Below are 18,323 nucleotides of genomic sequence, written 5' to 3'. Positions count from 1 at the left end.
ATCTGCGGGTCATCAAAAATGTACGACGTTATTCCGTGTGATTTTTGAAGAAAATCTGTTTTCTTCCGGTGCTAAAAACCGCCGTAAAAAATTCATTAAGATCCGGCGCAACTCCCCGAAAATTAAGACGAGTGAACCGCCACACTACGTCAATTTAAAATAATTCCCTTCATCGTTCCCACGGGAGAGTCTCGGACTCCGACGTGTCCTTTAATGAATAAAAATTACGCGTTTTCACAATAGTGATCCCATAAAGCACGCCAGACGTTCTATAAGCAAATAAAAACGTCAACAGGTCTAGGCTGTACACGCGCTTAAAACTTTCCTGCTTAATCCGCTCCGGGAGTCCTCGTTGTTCCCGGAGCTTTCGCCTCAAACAATTCCTATTATATTGTATATAAAAACATTCAAAGCACAAGTAATAAAAATTAACTTTGTTTAAATACTCCGTGAAAGAGAACAAGGTGGGTGTATTCGTCAATGAATATACTTGGCGGGAGCTTAAGCGCATGAGTTCCTGTGGGATAGAGAAGGACTCTGCGTTCACCTGAAGGTGGACAAGGACAACTGCGATCTACCCCCTGTAAGCTTCGACAAGTTTAGTTTGTTTTCGGACGTTGTACGGTCGTTACCCGGGCGATTTTCATGTAGAATAACGGAACTGTTTTCACGGGAAATTTTATTCGACACTCTGTGAAATTTTGTGGGTGGAATTATGGTTTTTATGAGTGGTTAATGGTGTTTATAGTGCGACTGTTGGAAAAGTAAGCATTTTAATTGGCTCGCTTATCGTGATTAAAAATTAAGCGACTTTTTTCTGGGGGAGACAAGGTTAGGATCGATTGGAAGTGAGAGTAGGGTAGGTTATGAAATGGCATTTCAATGGGGTGGTTTTAAAATCAACAAGTTGGACGTGTTTTCAAATTCTGGAATCGATACCTGTAATAATGATAAACAAATAAATTCGGGCTTGTTGGGAGGGGAAATAGGGAAGAAATGAAAGTGAAAAATTTGTTTTACCAATTGGGGCTTAAATAATGGGGACATATATCATATTTTCCGACCCGGCAGCTAAGAAGTTTGATAATAATAACACCAATTTTATTGTTATTATAATACAATTTACTGCCACATAAAACGGACGTAAAACTTTTACGTTTTGTCGGGTTTCTCTAGGTGCAGTAAAACATTAATTTTATTGTACAATATAATTAAAAAAATAACAAAAGTAATAATAATTAGAAAAGTTTTCTCTTTTACTAAGGGCAGATTTTATATCAAAAAATTAAGAATTCTCTGAAGAATCTATAAAAACTAAATGTTTTTGCACAACAAAAATTTAAATTACATCAGAAAATTTAAATCCCTAATTAATAGAAGAATTATTTTTTTAAATAATAGAGAAAAATAAAAGAAATGTGAAATTGGATTCAAATGATCAAACAAGCTAAATTTCATTGCTTTAACATCAAAACTACCAACATTACAGGACCAAATAAAGCATATTGGAATGTTTGGCCAGTTTTAAAAATAAAAATTTCTAAAAATCTTTCCTGTTGTTAAAAAACTTTGAAATTTGGTACAGATAATCAACAAGTTAAACTTATAAATCTCTGTAAATTTTATTAACCTAGCATCAAAACTACTAAAATTACAGGTTTGAATAGAAAATATTCGAAATTTTTGACCCGTCTGTTGTTCAAAAAATTTGACATTTGTACGAATAATCACCAAGTTAAATTTCATTGCTTTAGTATCAAAATACCCAAAATATTTGGAAAATATTGGAATCTTTTGGCCACTTTTAAAAACAAAAATTTCTAAAATCCGTCCCTGTTGTTGAAATATGATGAGATTTGATACAAATTCAAGTTAATATTAGTAAACTCTCCAAATTTCATTGACCTAGCATTGAACCTATTAAAATTACAAGTGTGAATGGAAAATATTGGAAATTTCTGGCTTGTCTTAAAAAAAAAATTCTAAAATCCGTCTCTGTTGTTCAAAAAATTTAGGATATGGTATAGTTAGTCAACTAATTAGTAATAGTAACCTCTCCAAATTTGATTGCTCTAGCATCAAAACTACTAAAATTACAGATCGGAGTAAAAAATATTGGTAATTTTTTACCACCCCTAAAAATAAAAATTTCTAAAATCCGTTTCTGTTGTTCAAAAAATTTGACATTTGGTACAAATAATCACCAAGTTAAAAATAGTAACCTCTCCAAATTTAATTGACCTAGCATTGAAATTACTAAACTTACACGTTTGAATGGAAAATATTGTAAATTTTTGGGTCTAATTTTAACCCCTCTGGCATCTGATTTTTATAACAAAAACCGCAAACTGCTGCATTATTCCATCCCGTAATTGAAATCCAGTAAGAAATCCTTTAAAATTAAACTCTATTAAAATTTAAAGTTTAGTAAATTTTGAGAGTTGAGGAAAACCACATGTTTGTAGAGGATCTCTTTAAATATTTTAAGAGACGAAGCCACGTTCTCTACGCCTCTATAAATTGCCCTTTTTACGGCTTCGTGGACAACTTAAATTTCTAAGATCTATTGACGGCAGCGAAAATAATTTGCCACCACAAATAAAACGTGAATGAATGAAAAATTAATTTACACGGCCAATGGTCAATTTGCATGAACAATAAATGAATGAAAATTTAATTTCACCAAAAACGGCGATTGGTAAAACTGAAATGCAATTATCAGATATTTGTTTATTGAAAACTAAATAAAAAATGCCAACTCTTATTTTTATAGGGGAGTGCTAGTAGAAACTTTGCCTAATGATAGCCGCTGCTACTGGCTGGCGCAAAGTGGCTGAATATTTAATAATCCAAACGTCCGTATTGATGTGCCCCAATTAGAACCCATAATTTGTTATTAGAGGTCCTCGCAATCTATTGATCTTTTTGTTTATCACTTTATTACCCAGAGAAACGTTGCAATTCTATTCAATCCAATATTAATACGATGAGAATGTAACTTTGGTTTAGTTCGTTTTCCACTAAACTTTAAAGGTTTCTACTAAACAAACTGTCAGATTAAATCTTACTTTAGTTTCCAAGTTTCATTTACGTTGCATTAACTAAAAACTAAGAACAGTCGGATAAGTTTGAAAACAAATTAATACAGTGATGTGCCCTAATTTCTATTCTCTTCAGAAACAGACGATTTTTCATTTGTGTTTTATGTGAGATTAACATCATCATGTTCTTATCTCCGTGCAGCTGCTGCAAGGCGACTCCCACAAAACATAAATTACTGGAAAACTAATATAGCGCCACGAGAGATCAATAAAAACGTTCATTAAACCAATTTCTAACATTTAAACTAAGGAAGGATAATAAAACCATAGACTCTTTAATAATAGATCGATTTGCTCGGAGGATTTACATGTTGCACCGTCCAATTTATGTTGTCTAATTAAGTGGAATTAAGAGTGCTTGCTGATGGCTGGATTTGAACGAACCAAACTGCGCGTTGTTTATATTTATAGCGCCAATTTTATTGTTAAGACTCGTGTTGTTATTGATGTGATTAGGTCAGTTCAAAGACGCGACGAAGACTGTCAACAGAAACATTTGGAAGTGACGTTGTTGGTGGATTTTTTAATGCTTCAGGTCAGTTTTATCAGATTTAGAAAAGACAAACTCCACTAAACTAATACGGGATCCGGCAACACAACCAAAGTCGTCTTAAATTTCAAAGATAAAATTATAAAAATTTGCATACACTCACAAAGCTCTAGAAGCTGACGCAAAAACTTGTTTTTTCTATTTCGCGTTCATAATGAAGATATTTCGATACGCGTTTGAGCGTATTTCGGTATCGTAATGAACCAATCCCGTGCCAATATTTCCAGGAACTTATATTTTTCTTAGGTTTGCAGCAGACAAACCGTCAACCTGCCGTCAACGTTGACAATTTAGATTTTGGTTTTGAATAAACTTGATAAATCAATCAATACACTATTATTTCTTGTTGTACTTGGCTTAATAATTCATCGGAGAAAAACTCTTTGGTTGCAAGAGAACCATCATGATCATGATCAACATCTTCGCTCTCTTGGCTCCCTTGGGCTCCGGTAACCTCAAAACGTCACACCTGTCAAACTGACTAAAATTGAATTTGGCTACTTCGAATTTCTTCCCGAACATTTTGCAAATGCCAACTACCCTAAAATTCCCTAGATTTCGAAATCAAGTTTTTTCGTTTAAAATAAGGTGAAATAGAAAAAATAGCGTATGATACTTGTTCATAATGCATTTTGCCGCACTTAATACTTTATGACACTCCTCGCTGCGCTCGTCGTGTTTCATACGCGTTTCATAATATGCTATTTTATCAATGACAGTTTTGGCATCGCGACGCCTTTAAAATGTCATTTCAACCCCGAATTTATTAATTTTTCAATATAAATGTGTTAAAAATATCTCAGTTGTCATTTGAGATCTAAAGCAAATTGAATTGAAAATTTGAGAAAAAATACTGCTTTAACAAGTTAGTTTCCAATTTCATTACGTCAAAATTGGTAACTACGTTTACACCCATCTGTCAACATCTTGGGTCACAAATGACATCTATCTTTTTATTCGCTTATAACAAAAGTCCTATGTGGTGAAATTGTCGCTTTGTCGATGTTAATTAACGATTTCTGGTGTCCATAAAGTGCAACATGCCCGAGTTAATCAAAATTGACCTTCATAAAAGCGAATGCAGTGACTTGTGAAATTTTCGTGTAAACGTAGTTTGCCACTGCGCCGTCATAATTTTGAAAACTAACTTGATAAAACAGCGTTTTTTTCGCAAATTTTAAACCTAATTTGCATATTTAAAATAAAAACTCAAATATTTGTATCACAGTTATGTCGAAAAAAATTGAATTCGCAAATATATCCGCAAAAACTCAAAAATCGCTAAAGATTGTACAGGGTGTCTATAAATGTTTCTAGCATCAAGGGCGGCTCTGGAATTTCTGCAATGTACTATTTTGCCGCTTTGTTTTCATAGTAAATATAACTATGTTTAACTACACTTAAAATGTCATTTATGTCAACGACGTTTCAGTTACGATTTTGTGTCCAAGTTTTTGATTTTCTGGTTTCAAAGCAAAATTGGAACAGTTTTTTTTGGTCAAAATTAACTTTGCTCTTAATTGAGTTTAACTGCAAATGTCAGTTGAAAAATCTAAATCCACATTTGTAAGAAGCGGCAAATTTCTTTGACAATTCATAGCCACCCTTGATGCTAGAAACATTTATAAACACCTTGTACTTGAACCGAGGTAAAAAATAAATTTTTGCGTCAGCTTTTAGAACTTTGTCAACTATGAGCGTATGTAAATTTTTAAAATTTTATCTTTAAAATTAAAGACGATTTTGGGGGAGATCACAAGTGGGCGAAATTTCGGAATTGTACGTATTATCCAAAAGCGATAGTTTCAAAACTACTCACTTTTACACCGACCACAGGATAATTCCATGTTAGATTAAATATTGAATACTCCAAAACGCAATAACTGACAGTTCCCATAATATAATGTTAGTATCATTCGTATTTTCCTAATAAATCAATACCACATATATTACAGCACGAATAACAGACAAAAATAATTCCAATGTTGCGTAAATAAGAGATATTGAACTTGAAGTGTCAATACTTTTCCCGTCAATCTTTATTTAAGCTATTCGATGGATTAAATTCCGGCCTCAAGTAAGTTGCATTGATTTTACCACCGTAAACAAACAAGCCAAAAAGTATGTCATCGATTTCTTAAAAACGCGATTTTAAAACGAAATTTTCGCACTTTCTTAAGAATCTTTTTCTCCGTGATCAGTTATTTAGATTCGCCGCCTCGGCGGTATAGTTGTCTTGTGTTTTGAAATCGAATAATCGAATAAATAATCCACTCCCCGAAGCTAACATTCAATTCCCAGCTACTTCAAAAATCAAATATGGATGAGAAGAATGCAATTTTCGTTTTCGTAGAACCGTGAAGTGACAACGTGACGTTTCTTCGCCCTACAATCGAATTTTTCAACGGAACCTCATTTGCTATTTAATTATTGCGATAACGTTAATAACTATAATCACGTCATTCGATTTGGCTGATTAACACCGCAGGAGCGCGAAGTGTTTTGCATAGAACCAGTCGCTGAAAGTTCTCTTTTTTATCTTGACGTTTCTGTAACGAACGACGTGTAATATTTTGCTTGGCTCTCAACAGGTTTTTCATTTTCTCATTTGTCAATATCACTCGTGAACCGAGCGAATATTATCTTTTTTAATCCGCTTCCGTAAAGAACCATAAATAATAGCACGAGCATTATTCATACGTAAATAAGAAAGATTCGCACCGAACTGGGCTACTTTTCTAAAAAGAAAATCTCGGGCGATTGGAAAGTTTGTTTCTTGTTTCAGACAACCATCGCGCATTTAAACGAATTCTAATACTTTATCATGGATAAGTCGGTTTAAATTTAAAGTGAGTTTCCAGCAGACAATCAGCTTGACTTTGACGTTACTATCTTTGAACGATCGTTGGAAAAAAGAAAACTTGAAGGAAATCACTTTTCGCGTGATTTCTTTACGATTCGTTTCAATTTATCCGAACGAAATTTGTCGAATCGATGCTAGTTTGGGGTGTTTCGCGTTTTAATTAGCACATCACTGGCCGCAATTTTGTAGAACCAACAGCACCGCCTTCAACAAACAGACTATTTTCACCTCCCCAATTACCCAACTTTATGATAATGAACTTTCCACATGTGCGGAAAGTTTTTCATTCGTTCGGCACGTTCAATAATCAAATTGTTGGTCCACGCGAAAACTTTTTTTAATATCTCCACTTAGGAGAGTCCATAAAAAGGACGTAAAAAGTATCCTCGGCCGGCAGTTTTTATCGAAGGATCATTCAGACATTCCTAAGATTTTTTGATGTATAGACGCAATTTGTTTGAGGTAGACGAGTAAACAAATAAATGAAGCGGAAAATTAATTTTTATTTTGAATAATAAAGTCGAGGGAGAAAAACAACAAACTCGCACAAGTTTAATTAATAAATCCCGTAAAGTTTACAACTATTGATGTTGCTTCGCAGGAATTTTCCGCAAGAAATGAGTTTATTTTTCGTTTCCACATCAAATTCCTTTGCTTAAATGAAAATATGCTTACTGCGTAATCACCGTCTTTAATAATTGTAATTTTTTTGCAGGAATCCGACAAAATGCGAGTTATAGGAATTTTGGATATCTTCGTTCTCCTGCTACAGTTATCAGGTGAGTGCCGCCATTTTGTTTTTGAAGTAGCGTCACATTTTAATCCCTTATATTAACAACTAATGCAGGTCAGCCGCCTCTGACATTTACGTATAAAACTCCCCCTAATAGCCTCCGTTCATCTCCGGCGCTCTTTTCACCCAGTTTTTAAGATAACTATGAATAGATAAGTTTTTAATGGTCTTACTTGACCCAACAATTTGCTGATCACATCTCGCATTCATCTCATTCGTGTTGATCGCGACGAAAAAAAAAAGGATGAGCAAACCTTCGCAGATTCTTCCCGACCCGTTTTTATTCTCCAGGGCTATTCCAGAAACCCACACATATTCCCTTTTACATTTCTGCAAACAAACCGACTATTTCTCTTGTTTATTTACGTTTGTATCATTCGTTTTTTTCCGCGGAGCTTTTCCTCGCAAGATGGCGCCGGTTCCGCTTAGTCCCCCAATCAACTCTCCGAATCTTTTAATAACCGGCTAGTGGATGTTAATTTGGTTTTTTATGCTAATTTAGCGACGGCCTTCCGTGACTGAACTAAACTTTAAAGGTGAAACTAACAAAATCATTAAGTAATTTGAAATATGTTCGTATTTCCATTGAAAATTGCGAACGAAATTGTTAATTACAAGCGAGCGGCGCTTTGCGTGTACTTGACAGCTCCTTTTTTTCGACGAAATTGCAGTTTATTCAAATTTTTGGTTTTAAAGTTAATCGTGGCGACAAAGGCATGCAATCGAGCTGAAATTGAGAATTCCGGGAGAAATTCTGAATACAAAACTCGGCTCGGAGTTAAAAAGTGTTGATTTAATTCCGAGGTTTGATCGTGGGTCATTCTTGATTGGAAGAGAAAGTTTCGGGTTTCGAAATAGAGTTATTAAAGACGGAGAAGTGCCGAATAAAGGGATGATTAGTTTTAACAAAAGGTTAAAATATGCGTAACTGCCTAAAATCAGTCACGATAGTTGAAGAAAACTCGAAGAAAATTCAAGATATAGACTTTAGAGTGTGATCCCAATCATCAAACAAAATGTAAATTTTCAAGATGAACCAACGAACACGTTTATTCATGAGTACAGTTTTTGTTTAATAAAAAAACAATCACGGCTGGCTTGGCATTATAAACACAGAAATTTTTTTATTTTCCGAAAATTGTTGGTACAGAAAACAAACTGTATTTTCAATCAGCGTGTATAATATTATTTTGTCTCGATAAAATGTGAAAATGGTGGATGCGCCGGGTTATGGGTAATTCCTCGGTTTGAATTTTAAAGCAAAGCACAATTTTCCTTTGAGAAAGAACTCATTACGCAAAGATAAGATCTTGAAATGGCCTAATTCCTCAAATTGCTGCGTCATTCTACAGTCACGACATCGAAAAACTAGAAAAATAATTTTTTTCATCGCTTCTTAGCCCACATCTACTTATATATTTTCCGCCAATTTTTCGCAGAGAGATGAAAATTAGCGGCAATTTGCATTCATGCTCGGGTGACGCCGCAAAAAAATTAATGGTGCATAAATTCTCATACTTGAACAGATAAAAATTTATAATAGCCATATTTATTTCATTTAAAGCTCTCAGGTTGTGAATTCTCACTTCTTAAGTGTGAGGACGATTCCATTTAATCCCCTTAGATTAATAACATTATTATCATAGACACACGTTGAAGATAAAACTCTCGACTTTGATTACATCTCATGTTGTCATTGAAAGCAAAATGTGGTCGTGTTGAAAAACGATGAAGCCGAAGAACTCGCCTTTGATCGCCACAGAATCCGCAATTTATTTACAATGGGTATTGTAATTATTGTTTCAGGCAAAACGGCCAGGATGGTTCCATTGTGGAAATTTATTTAATTAAAATGTTCTAGCAAAACGACACGCGTTTTCTTTTTATTTTGCGGGCACATATCTTGAGACCTTTATAATTGGAGCCTTCTTGTGACGTCAACGGTATTTTTATCGAATCTATTTATAAGAGTCAGACAGCTTCGGTTTCACGGGGCTGTAAGAATCAGATTTAGTAATGATATGAAATACCGCGCTATTTATAGAAGTAAATTAAACTGTCACAACAAAAAATAAGATTTGCTCAAAGGGGATCAAGCAAAATCGGAAAAATGGGGGCTCAGTTTTGATATATTACGATCGAAAATATGAACTTTGTTCCGTTTTAATTGAAAGCTTGATTAAATGTTGGTAATTAATTGGAAGGTTTAATAAGCTGTGCTTTACATGTTTCTTTTTTCTGCACTTTTTCTTTTAGCTCCTTCTTTGCATGGAGGAATTATTAGTTTAAAAGTGTTTATTGAGTGTACGAAATTACATAATTTTAGAAAAAAAAGAGCAAATTTTGGAAATGCGCTGAAAATTCAAAATTTTCAATTAAATTCCGCAACTCCGGCAATTTTAATAGTAGAGCGACCAAATTCTGAGAAATTACTAGTTTAAAAGTGTTCATTAAGTGTACGAAATTACAGAATTTTAAAACCAGAAGTGCAAATTTTAGAAATTTTCATTTGTAAGACGCGCTCAAAGTTCAAAATTTCCAATTAAAATCTGTAACTCCGACAATGTTAACAGTCGCGTAACTAAATTTCGAGGAATTATTAGTTTAAAAGTATTCATTAAGTATTCTAAATTACAGAAGCTTAGAACCAGAAGTGCAAATTTTAGAAATTTTTATTTGTAGGACGCGTTAAAAATTCAAAATTTCCAATTAAATTCTGCAACTCCTGCAATTTTAACAGTAGCGTAACCAAATTTTGAGGAATTATTAATTTAAAAGTGTTCATTAATTGTACGAAATTACAGAAGCTTAGAACTAGAAGTGCGAAGTTTAGAAATTTTCATTTGTAAGACGCGCTTAAAATTCAAAATTTCCAATTAAATTCTGCAACTCCCACAATTTTAACAGTAGCGTAATTAAATTTTAAGGAATTATTAGTTTAAAAGTGTTCATTAAGTGTACTAAATTACAGAAGCTTAGAACCAGAAGTGCAAATTTTAGAAATTTTCATTTGTAGGACGCGTCAAAAATTCAAAATTTCCAATTAAATTCTGCAACTCCGGCAATTTTAACAGTAGCGTAACTAAATTTTAAGGAATTATTAGTTCAAAAGTATTCATTGAGTGTACGAAATTACAGAATATTAGAACTAGAAGTGCAAATTTTAAAAATTTTCATTTGTAGGACGCGCTCAAAATTCAAAATTTCCAATTAAATTCTGCAACTCCGGCAATTTTAACAGTAGAGCGACCAAATTCTGAGAAATTATTAGTTTAAAAGTATTCATTGAGTGTACGAAATTACAGAATTTTAGAACTAAAAGTGCGAAGTTTAGAAATTTTCATTTGTAAGAGGCGCTCAACATTCAAAATTTCCAATTAAATTCTGCAACTCTCACAATTTTAACAGTAGCGTAATTAAATTTTAAGGAATTATTAGTTTAAAAGTCTTCATTAAGTGTACTAAATTACAGAAGCTTAGAACCAGAAGTGCAAATTTTAGAAATTTTCATTTGTAGGACGCGTCAAAAATTCAAAATTTCCAATTAAATTCTGCAACTCCTGCAATTTTAACAGTAGCGTAACTAAATTTTAAGGAATTATTAATTTAAAAGTGTTCATTAAGTGTACGAAATTACAGAATTTTAGAACCAGAAGTGCAAATTTTAAAAATTAAATTTCCAATTAAATTCTGCAACTCCGGCAATTTTAACAGTAGCGTAACTAAATTTTAAGGAATTATTAATTTAAAAGTGTTCATTAAGTGTACAAAATTACAGAATTTTAGAACCAGAAGTGCAAATTTTAAAAATTTTCATTTGTAGGACGCGCTCAAAATTCAAAATTTCCAATTAAAATCTGTAACTCCGACAATTTTAACAGTAGCGTAACCAAATTTTGAGGAATTATTAGTTTAAAAGTGTTCATTAAGTGTACTAAATTACAGAAGCTTAGAACCAGAAGTGCGAAGTTTAGAAATTTTCATTTGTAAGACGCGCTCAAAATTCAATATTTTGTATTAAATTCAGCAACTGCGGCAAATTTAACAATAGAGCAACCAAATTTTGGGGAATTATTAGTTTAAAAGTGTTCATTGAGTGTACTAAATTGCAGTATTTTTCAAACGAAAGAGCAAATTTCAAAAATTTTCATTTCAAGATAGCGTTGAAAATTCAAAATTGTCATAAGTTATATAACGAGTGAGGTCGAAATTGTCGGAAATTTTTCCAACCGACGGGTAGTTTTTCCGACGATCAATTGCACGAGTGAGCGGCCAATTGTCTGGAGAATCAAACTACGAGTACTCGAAGAAAAATTTCCCACAATTTCGAGCTCCCGAATTATATTCGTCATAAGAATTTAACGAACTGACAAGCAACTGACAGGTCGCGTGGTATTTTCGCGTGGAATTGTCACTGGAAACACTAGTGAAAATTTCCAAGAAAAGTTTGCTGTGATTGGTTTATTTAAAAAAATACATGTCTCTTATTGGTCGAATCTATGGTGAGTTGAATTCTCAACGCAACTCCAGCAATTTTAACAGTAGCGTAACCAAATTTGAAGGAATTATTATTTAAAAGTGTTAATTGAGTGTACTAAATTACAGAAAAAAAGAGCAAATTTTAGAATTATTGATTTACGGAGCTAAATTATTCCACGATAAATTATAAGAAAACAATTCGTAATGTCGAAACCGCAAGGGGAATTTACATCGATTACGAAAATTCCCAATAGAATTAATTAACATATCTCAAACAGGGCAATTATGTGTTACTAGCACATCTCCCGTTTATTTTAATGGCATTATTGCGATTGTTCCTGTGGAATTTCAGTGCCGCTTCAAGATATACGTATGATTAAACATTTTCTTCCAAATTTGCCATTTAATTACTTGAAACTTCCAGTGCCTCGTAAACTCTCCTAAAAAATGTAAACTTACATGTATTCAGCAACATGTTACATAAAACTCCCAAGAGATAGACTTTATAGAGAATCTGAATTTTACGGCGTGTATACAAGCTCCTTTTGTCTCTTTCCTTCAGACAATTTCGAATAAAATTACTCAAACTCACCTCTTCTTGTATTGAACAGAAATGTACTTTTTTATCGACCAGCAGAAGGTGGTGTTCCATTTGAAAATGACTCCGCACGTATTGATTTCTCAAATAATGTTGGCCGGTATTTATTGTTGTGTTTACCTGAAGCTGGAGGATGCATTCCTGTGGTTTGTGCCCGAATTCTCGTTCAATATTTCATTTTATCTGCCCCGGTAAATTGTTTATAAGACACACCAAAAGGAAGAATCCAGCGCTATTAGTCCGTGAATAATTTTTGTTCGTCGGAAAACGCGAATTTTCTTCTCGAGGACGTGATATCACATATTTGCACTTTAATCTTCCTTGGGCAAGTTATGCACATATAAAATGTATATTATGGGGCTGTAATATGACGGCGGGATACAGTTAATCCAGCTTGAGCAAGATTGAAAGTAGAGCGAATTAAGTTTGGAACTTTGCGAAATGAAATATTTTGACATTGAGGAATACATTAGACAATTGGGAATTGGAGCAATTTTTCGAATCGCTTCCGCATTGAAAAGTGTCGAGACGAGATTGTCGTTGGCAACACTACAAGCAATGAAACGTCCGGGAAAACATCGTCTCGCCGCCGAATTTACAAAGTTCAATAATAAATAAATAATTCAGAGGGTTAGAGAAGTTTGCAGGGAGATATTTCAAACTTCCGACCCCATTTTCTTGATATGGATATCCTAGAAATTCTATATTTTCTCGTTCATCATTTTTACAGAATCGACTTTGTCGCAATCAATCAACGTGGTAAAAATATGAAACTACAACCAAATCCGTTCGTTTTTCCCCCAAAAAAAAATAATTAGTTTTTCGTCATTGTTCTTACCGGAAGGGACCGTGTTGTTCTTCCGAGTTTAATCCGTCTTTTTCAGGTCACTTCACGTGCGCCCAGACGAAGGATTACACTTCTTTTCCCCAAAAAAACTTTAGCCTGATTGGCAACTTGTGTGTCATTATTTAATTTCGCCCGAAAAGTGGCACGTTTCAACGATTTTATTGACTTGGACAAGCTACACCGGTCTATTATTAAATTTAGAAAGGATGTTTTCTAAAAATAAAATCATCAATCATTTTCAGGGAACTAAATGAGGTGCGTTGCTAAAATCATTCGAAACGACAACGCGGGGACACATAAGCGACAGGTGCTTTTATATACAATCAATTAAAATTGATTACTTTCTGAACTGCTATGAAATTGGCTGGAAAATCCCCCAAACCTTTGATTTATGTTTAAACGGTAATCCAATTATTTTCGTTCCATTGACTAATTCATTAAATATAATTCAATTGGCTATTCAACAAGAAACGGCTCTTATGCGACCAGCGAAATCACTTGACAAATCGAGGTCTGCTTTGATTACTTATTAAATTATTTGTGTATTTTTTACCTGCATCTGTTGATGTTGGATAATCAACTGTAATAATAGACTCGTATTATAACAACCGCATATTATCTTTTTGATTGTGTGTAAAGAAGTAAGTAATCGATACACTCGACTTGTGTGTATGTATAATAAATAATAATATGCATATCTCGTATAACGATCGAGTTTGTTGTTTTAATGATCTACATATGTAGACTGAACGTACGCTATTAAATATGTTGTTTCTGGATGTTGTTTTAATGAACTCTCTTCTATACAATCCGCAATCATTTTCAACATCGATCTTTCAAAAATCCAATTTTTTCAATTTAGAGAAACATGCAATTAGTCCAAATAGCTTAAACAAAAAACTTGTCTCATGAAACTTAATCCAGCACTCGAAGGAGTTGTGAACTTTGAATAATTAAATCTAACTGTGTAGTAACTGCACTTTTGTGATAGTTAGGGAAATAATGGAACATTATGCTCTTAGCTAAAACTCGATGCCATTAGAGAACAGTGTGAAATGTTCATTTTGCTTCTTTGAGTTTTGTGGAACTCTAACGACGCATCCACCAATTTTTAATTATAGTCCAGGCAAAAATAAACATGAATCTGGGAATAATTTGCTTAAGGCTGATTTTTTGTGTGGACCTTTGTGCTGCTAAAAAAATTACGCGGTGGTAAATGTCAAAGAAAACAACTCTTTGCAAATATCTCGTCACGGATGATACCTATTATAAAAATTGTACCTTATCAAATTTGCAACAAAAAAAAACTTTATAAGATTTTGTAGGACTAATCGTTTTCAAGATATAGTGATTTTTTTAAATTTGCAAGAAACTGTCTCTTTTTCACAGCATCTTCAAAATAGAATACCTTGAGCGCTTTTTTTATAACAGAATTTTTAAAATCCGTCCCTGTTGCTCAAAAAAATTGAAATTTGGAATAGACAATAAACTAGTCATAAATAGTAATCTTTTCAAATCTCATAGTCTTGTTATCAAAACTACACAAATTACAAGTCCGAATGGAAAATATTGGAAATTTTTGGTTCGCCTTGAAAGTGAAAATTTCTAAAATCCGTCCCCGTTGCTTAAAGAATTTGAAATTTAAAACAAACAACAAACTACTTCTAAATAGTAATCTCTCTAAATTTCATTGTCCTGCCATCAAAACTACAAAAATTACAGGTTCGAATAGAAAATATTGAAAAATTTTGGCTCGTCTTAATAATGAAAATTTTTAAAATCCGTCCCTGTTACTTAAAAAATTTTAAATTTGAAACAAACAACAAACTAGTTCTAAGTAGTAATCTCTCTAAATTTCATTATCCTGCCATCAAAACTACAAAAAATACAGGGTCGAATGGAAAATATTGAAAAATTTTGGCTGGTCATAATAATGAAAATTTTTAAAATCCGTCCCCTTTGCTTAAAAAATTTAAAATTTAAAACAAACAACAAACTACTTCTAAATAGTAATCTCTCTAAATTTCATTGTCCTGCCATCAAAACTACAAAAATTACAGGTTCGAATAGAAAATATTGAAAAATTTTGGCTCGTCTTAATAATGAAAATTTGTAAAATCCGTCCCCTTTGCTTAAAAAATTTTAATATTTAAAACAAACAACAAACTACTTCTAAATAGTAATCTCTCTAAATTTCATTGTCCTGCCATCAAAACTACAAAAATTACAGGCCCGAATAGAAAATATTGAAAAATTTTGGCTCGTCATAATAATGAAAATTTTTAAAATCCGTCCCTGTTACTTAAAAAATTTAAAATTTGAAACAAACAACAAACTTGTTCTAAGTAGTAATCTCTCTAAATTTCATTATCCTGCCATCAAAACTACAAAAATTACAGGTTCGAATAGAAAATATTGAAAAATTTTGGCTCGTCATAATAATGAAAATTTTTAAAATCCGTCCCTGTTACTTAAAAAATTTAAAATTTGAAACAAACAACAAACTTGTTCTAAGTAGTAATCTCTCTAAATTTCATTGTCCTGCCATCAAAACTACAAAAATTACAGGTTCGAATAGAAAATATTGAAAAATTTTGGCTCGTCTTAATAATGAAAATTTTTAAAATCCGTCCCTGTTGCTTAAAAAATTTGAAATTTAAAGCAAACAACAAACTAGTTCTAAATAGTAATCGCTCTAAATTTCATTGTCCTGCCATCAAAACTACAAAAATTACAGGTTCGAATAGAAAATATTGAAAAATTTTGGCTCGTCATAATAATGAAATTTTTTAAAATCCGTCCCCTTTGCTTAAAAAATTTAAAATTTAAAACAAACAACAAACTACTTCTAAATAGTAATCTCTCTAAATTTCATTGTCCTGCCATCAAAACTACAAAAATTACAGGTTCGAATAGAAAATATTGAAAAATTTTGGCTCGTCTTAATAATGAAAATTTTTAAAATCCGTCCCTGTTGCTTAAAAAATTTGAAATTTAAAGCAAACAACAAACTAGTTCTAAATAGTAATCGCTCTAAATTTCATTGTCCTGCCATCAAAACTACAAAAATTACAGGTTCGAATAGAAAATATTGAAAAATTTTGGCTCGTCATAATAATGAAATTTTTTAAAATCCGTCCCCTTTGCTTAAAAAATTTAAAATTTAAAACAAACAACAAACTACTTCTAAATAGTAATCTCTCTAAATTTCATTGTCCTGCCATCAAAACTACAAAAATTACAGGTTCGAATAGAAAATATTGAAAAATTTTGGCTCGTCATAATAATGAAAATTTTTAAAATCCGTCCCCGTTGCTCAAAAAATTTGAACTTTGGAACAAACAATAAACTGGCTATAGATAGTAATTTTACAAAATTTCATTGCTCTAGCATCAAAACAAGATATTTGTTTTCTTTGACATTTACCACCACGTAACTTTTTTAGTAGCACACCTACATCTAGAGACTTTTGACATTTTGAAACAATAAAATGGACGTCCCCACAAAAAATAAGCTTGACGGAAATAACTCCGAGCTTTTGTGTCTATTTTGCCTGGGCTATAATTGTGCAATTCTAAGGACGCATCCACCAATTTTTAATTAGTTCAGTAGTGCATCTGATTCCCATCACAATTCGTCTCTCCAGAGAGTGCTTCGATCGCGACGCCACCACCCCGTTAAAAAAACTCATATAATCCCCATTTCCGCTGTTTTTGCTGCTTGTTACGTCCAACACACATGCTTCAATTCATTACAGTTTGTAATAACCGACCGTAATGACTACGAAGATATAGTGCACTGCACTGGGTGAAAAAGTAGCTGGGATTGCGCCACGTATGCAGATTAATGGTGGATGATCAAGCGCGCTGCTGTGCGAAACAAAAAAATTACATCACGCCGTGTCAATTGTCAAGTTTTTGATCCTCCGGTATATAATTTGAGCACGCAGCTATTTAAAAGTCGCGCAACAAACAATAAAAGCGGAATTTTAAATATGCATGCAAATAAAAACTGAAAGAATTTTTCTTTAAATAAACACGGTTTATGTCTTTTCCTTGCTCTGCTTTTACATCTAGATCTGGTTGAGTGGTTCCTTTGGGAAAAACACGTGGAATGTAAAACAAAGCTACATTGGCCCCCATATTGTGTTGTTTTAACGTAAACTAATTCTCTCTGAGCACGTTTTAGCTTTGCCAATAACAATATCGAGATAGTTTCGTTTAGAAACGTTTCTTGAAATTATAAGAATTTTATATTCGCGCTTATTTATTTACCGAGCGTTTGGAAAAAACCGCAAGAGCTTAACGTAGTTAGTTTGGTTGTTTGTCTCAGGAAACAAATTGTGTAGTCGAGACTAATTCTTCTTAGTCAAGCGTTCTTTCGGGTTGTTTTTTCAACGACTCTAAACTCTTAAAAATATAAAATAAAAGAAGCTTGAAGGTAATGAAGTAAGCTACATGTTGGCCTACATTCGCTGAGTTTGTTTCAATTGTAATGAATTTTCACGTGCACGTGGAAATGGAATTATTTTTCTAGCTTTTATGATCCTTTTGAAATACCCACTCAAAAAAGAAAACACATTGCGGGTCAACAAAATAATTCAATTTAGTTTATTCGGGAGACGAATTCTTATAGTTTTGAATTTATTATGGATCGGGAAAACTGCGCAATTAGCATGTTAATTCCGACGTGCAAACATTTATTTGTGCAAAAACTGGAAACAATATTATCATTCATCAACGAAATAATTACGGGAAAGTCTTGTTACGACGCGTTATTTGGATTAACAGCTAAAAAGCCGCCTTAACACGTATTAAGCTAATTAAATTATACAGATAACGGTGTGTACAACATACGCTTTGGGGGTTTTATTTTAAAAGATTTCTAAATAATAAACCAACACGATGCTCCTGTTAGAACGTGTCGCCGAAACCAGACAAAACATTACATAAACCTGTAATACCCATCAATTAAATTCATTAATTTTTAGCCGATAGTTACATTGTTTGCTAATTGTAAATGAGGTGTTATTAAACCAATTGAATCAGAAATACACATTACAATTGAGGAAACAAAAGTTATTAAGTATGAC

General features: G+C 32.9%; 1 protein-coding gene and 1 long non-coding RNA gene across 4 annotated transcripts in view; one reads left to right on the top strand and one right to left on the bottom strand.

Annotated features, from left to right (window-relative positions):
* Positions 1–18,323, bottom strand: part of LOC148170851 (uncharacterized) — a 128,573-nt gene that overhangs the window by 16,147 nt on the left and 94,103 nt on the right. The window contains exon 1 of one of the 2 annotated variants that reach the window (XR_015770419.1): positions 13,223–13,299. The exons of the other annotated variant lie outside the window; for it this stretch is intronic. This is a non-coding gene — a long non-coding RNA (uncharacterized LOC148170851). Of the gene's footprint in view, positions 1–13,222; positions 13,300–18,323 lie in introns of those variants that run through there. 2 annotated transcript variants of the gene reach the window in all.
* The window catches only part of LOC148170850 (uncharacterized), a 120,696-nt gene continuing 102,967 nt past the window's right edge, over positions 595–18,323 (top strand). The window contains exons 1-2 of one of the 2 annotated variants that reach the window (XM_088041429.1): positions 595–764; positions 7,230–7,293. In XM_088041429.1, coding sequence (XP_087897555.1) covers positions 7,242–7,293 — 52 coding nt within the window. In that variant the 5' untranslated portion in view covers positions 595–764; positions 7,230–7,241. Of the gene's footprint in view, positions 765–3,562; positions 3,637–7,229; positions 7,294–18,323 lie in introns of those variants that run through there. The other variant, XM_088041428.1, reaches the window with a different exon arrangement.

Source organism: Gnatocerus cornutus, chromosome 7, assembly GCF_029298725.1.
Source record: "Gnatocerus cornutus isolate USDA-ARS CGAHR chromosome 7, icGnaCorn1.1, whole genome shotgun sequence".
NCBI lineage: Eukaryota > Metazoa > Arthropoda > Insecta > Coleoptera > Tenebrionidae > Gnatocerus > Gnatocerus cornutus.
This window is presented reverse-complemented; position numbering and strand designations above follow the sequence as displayed.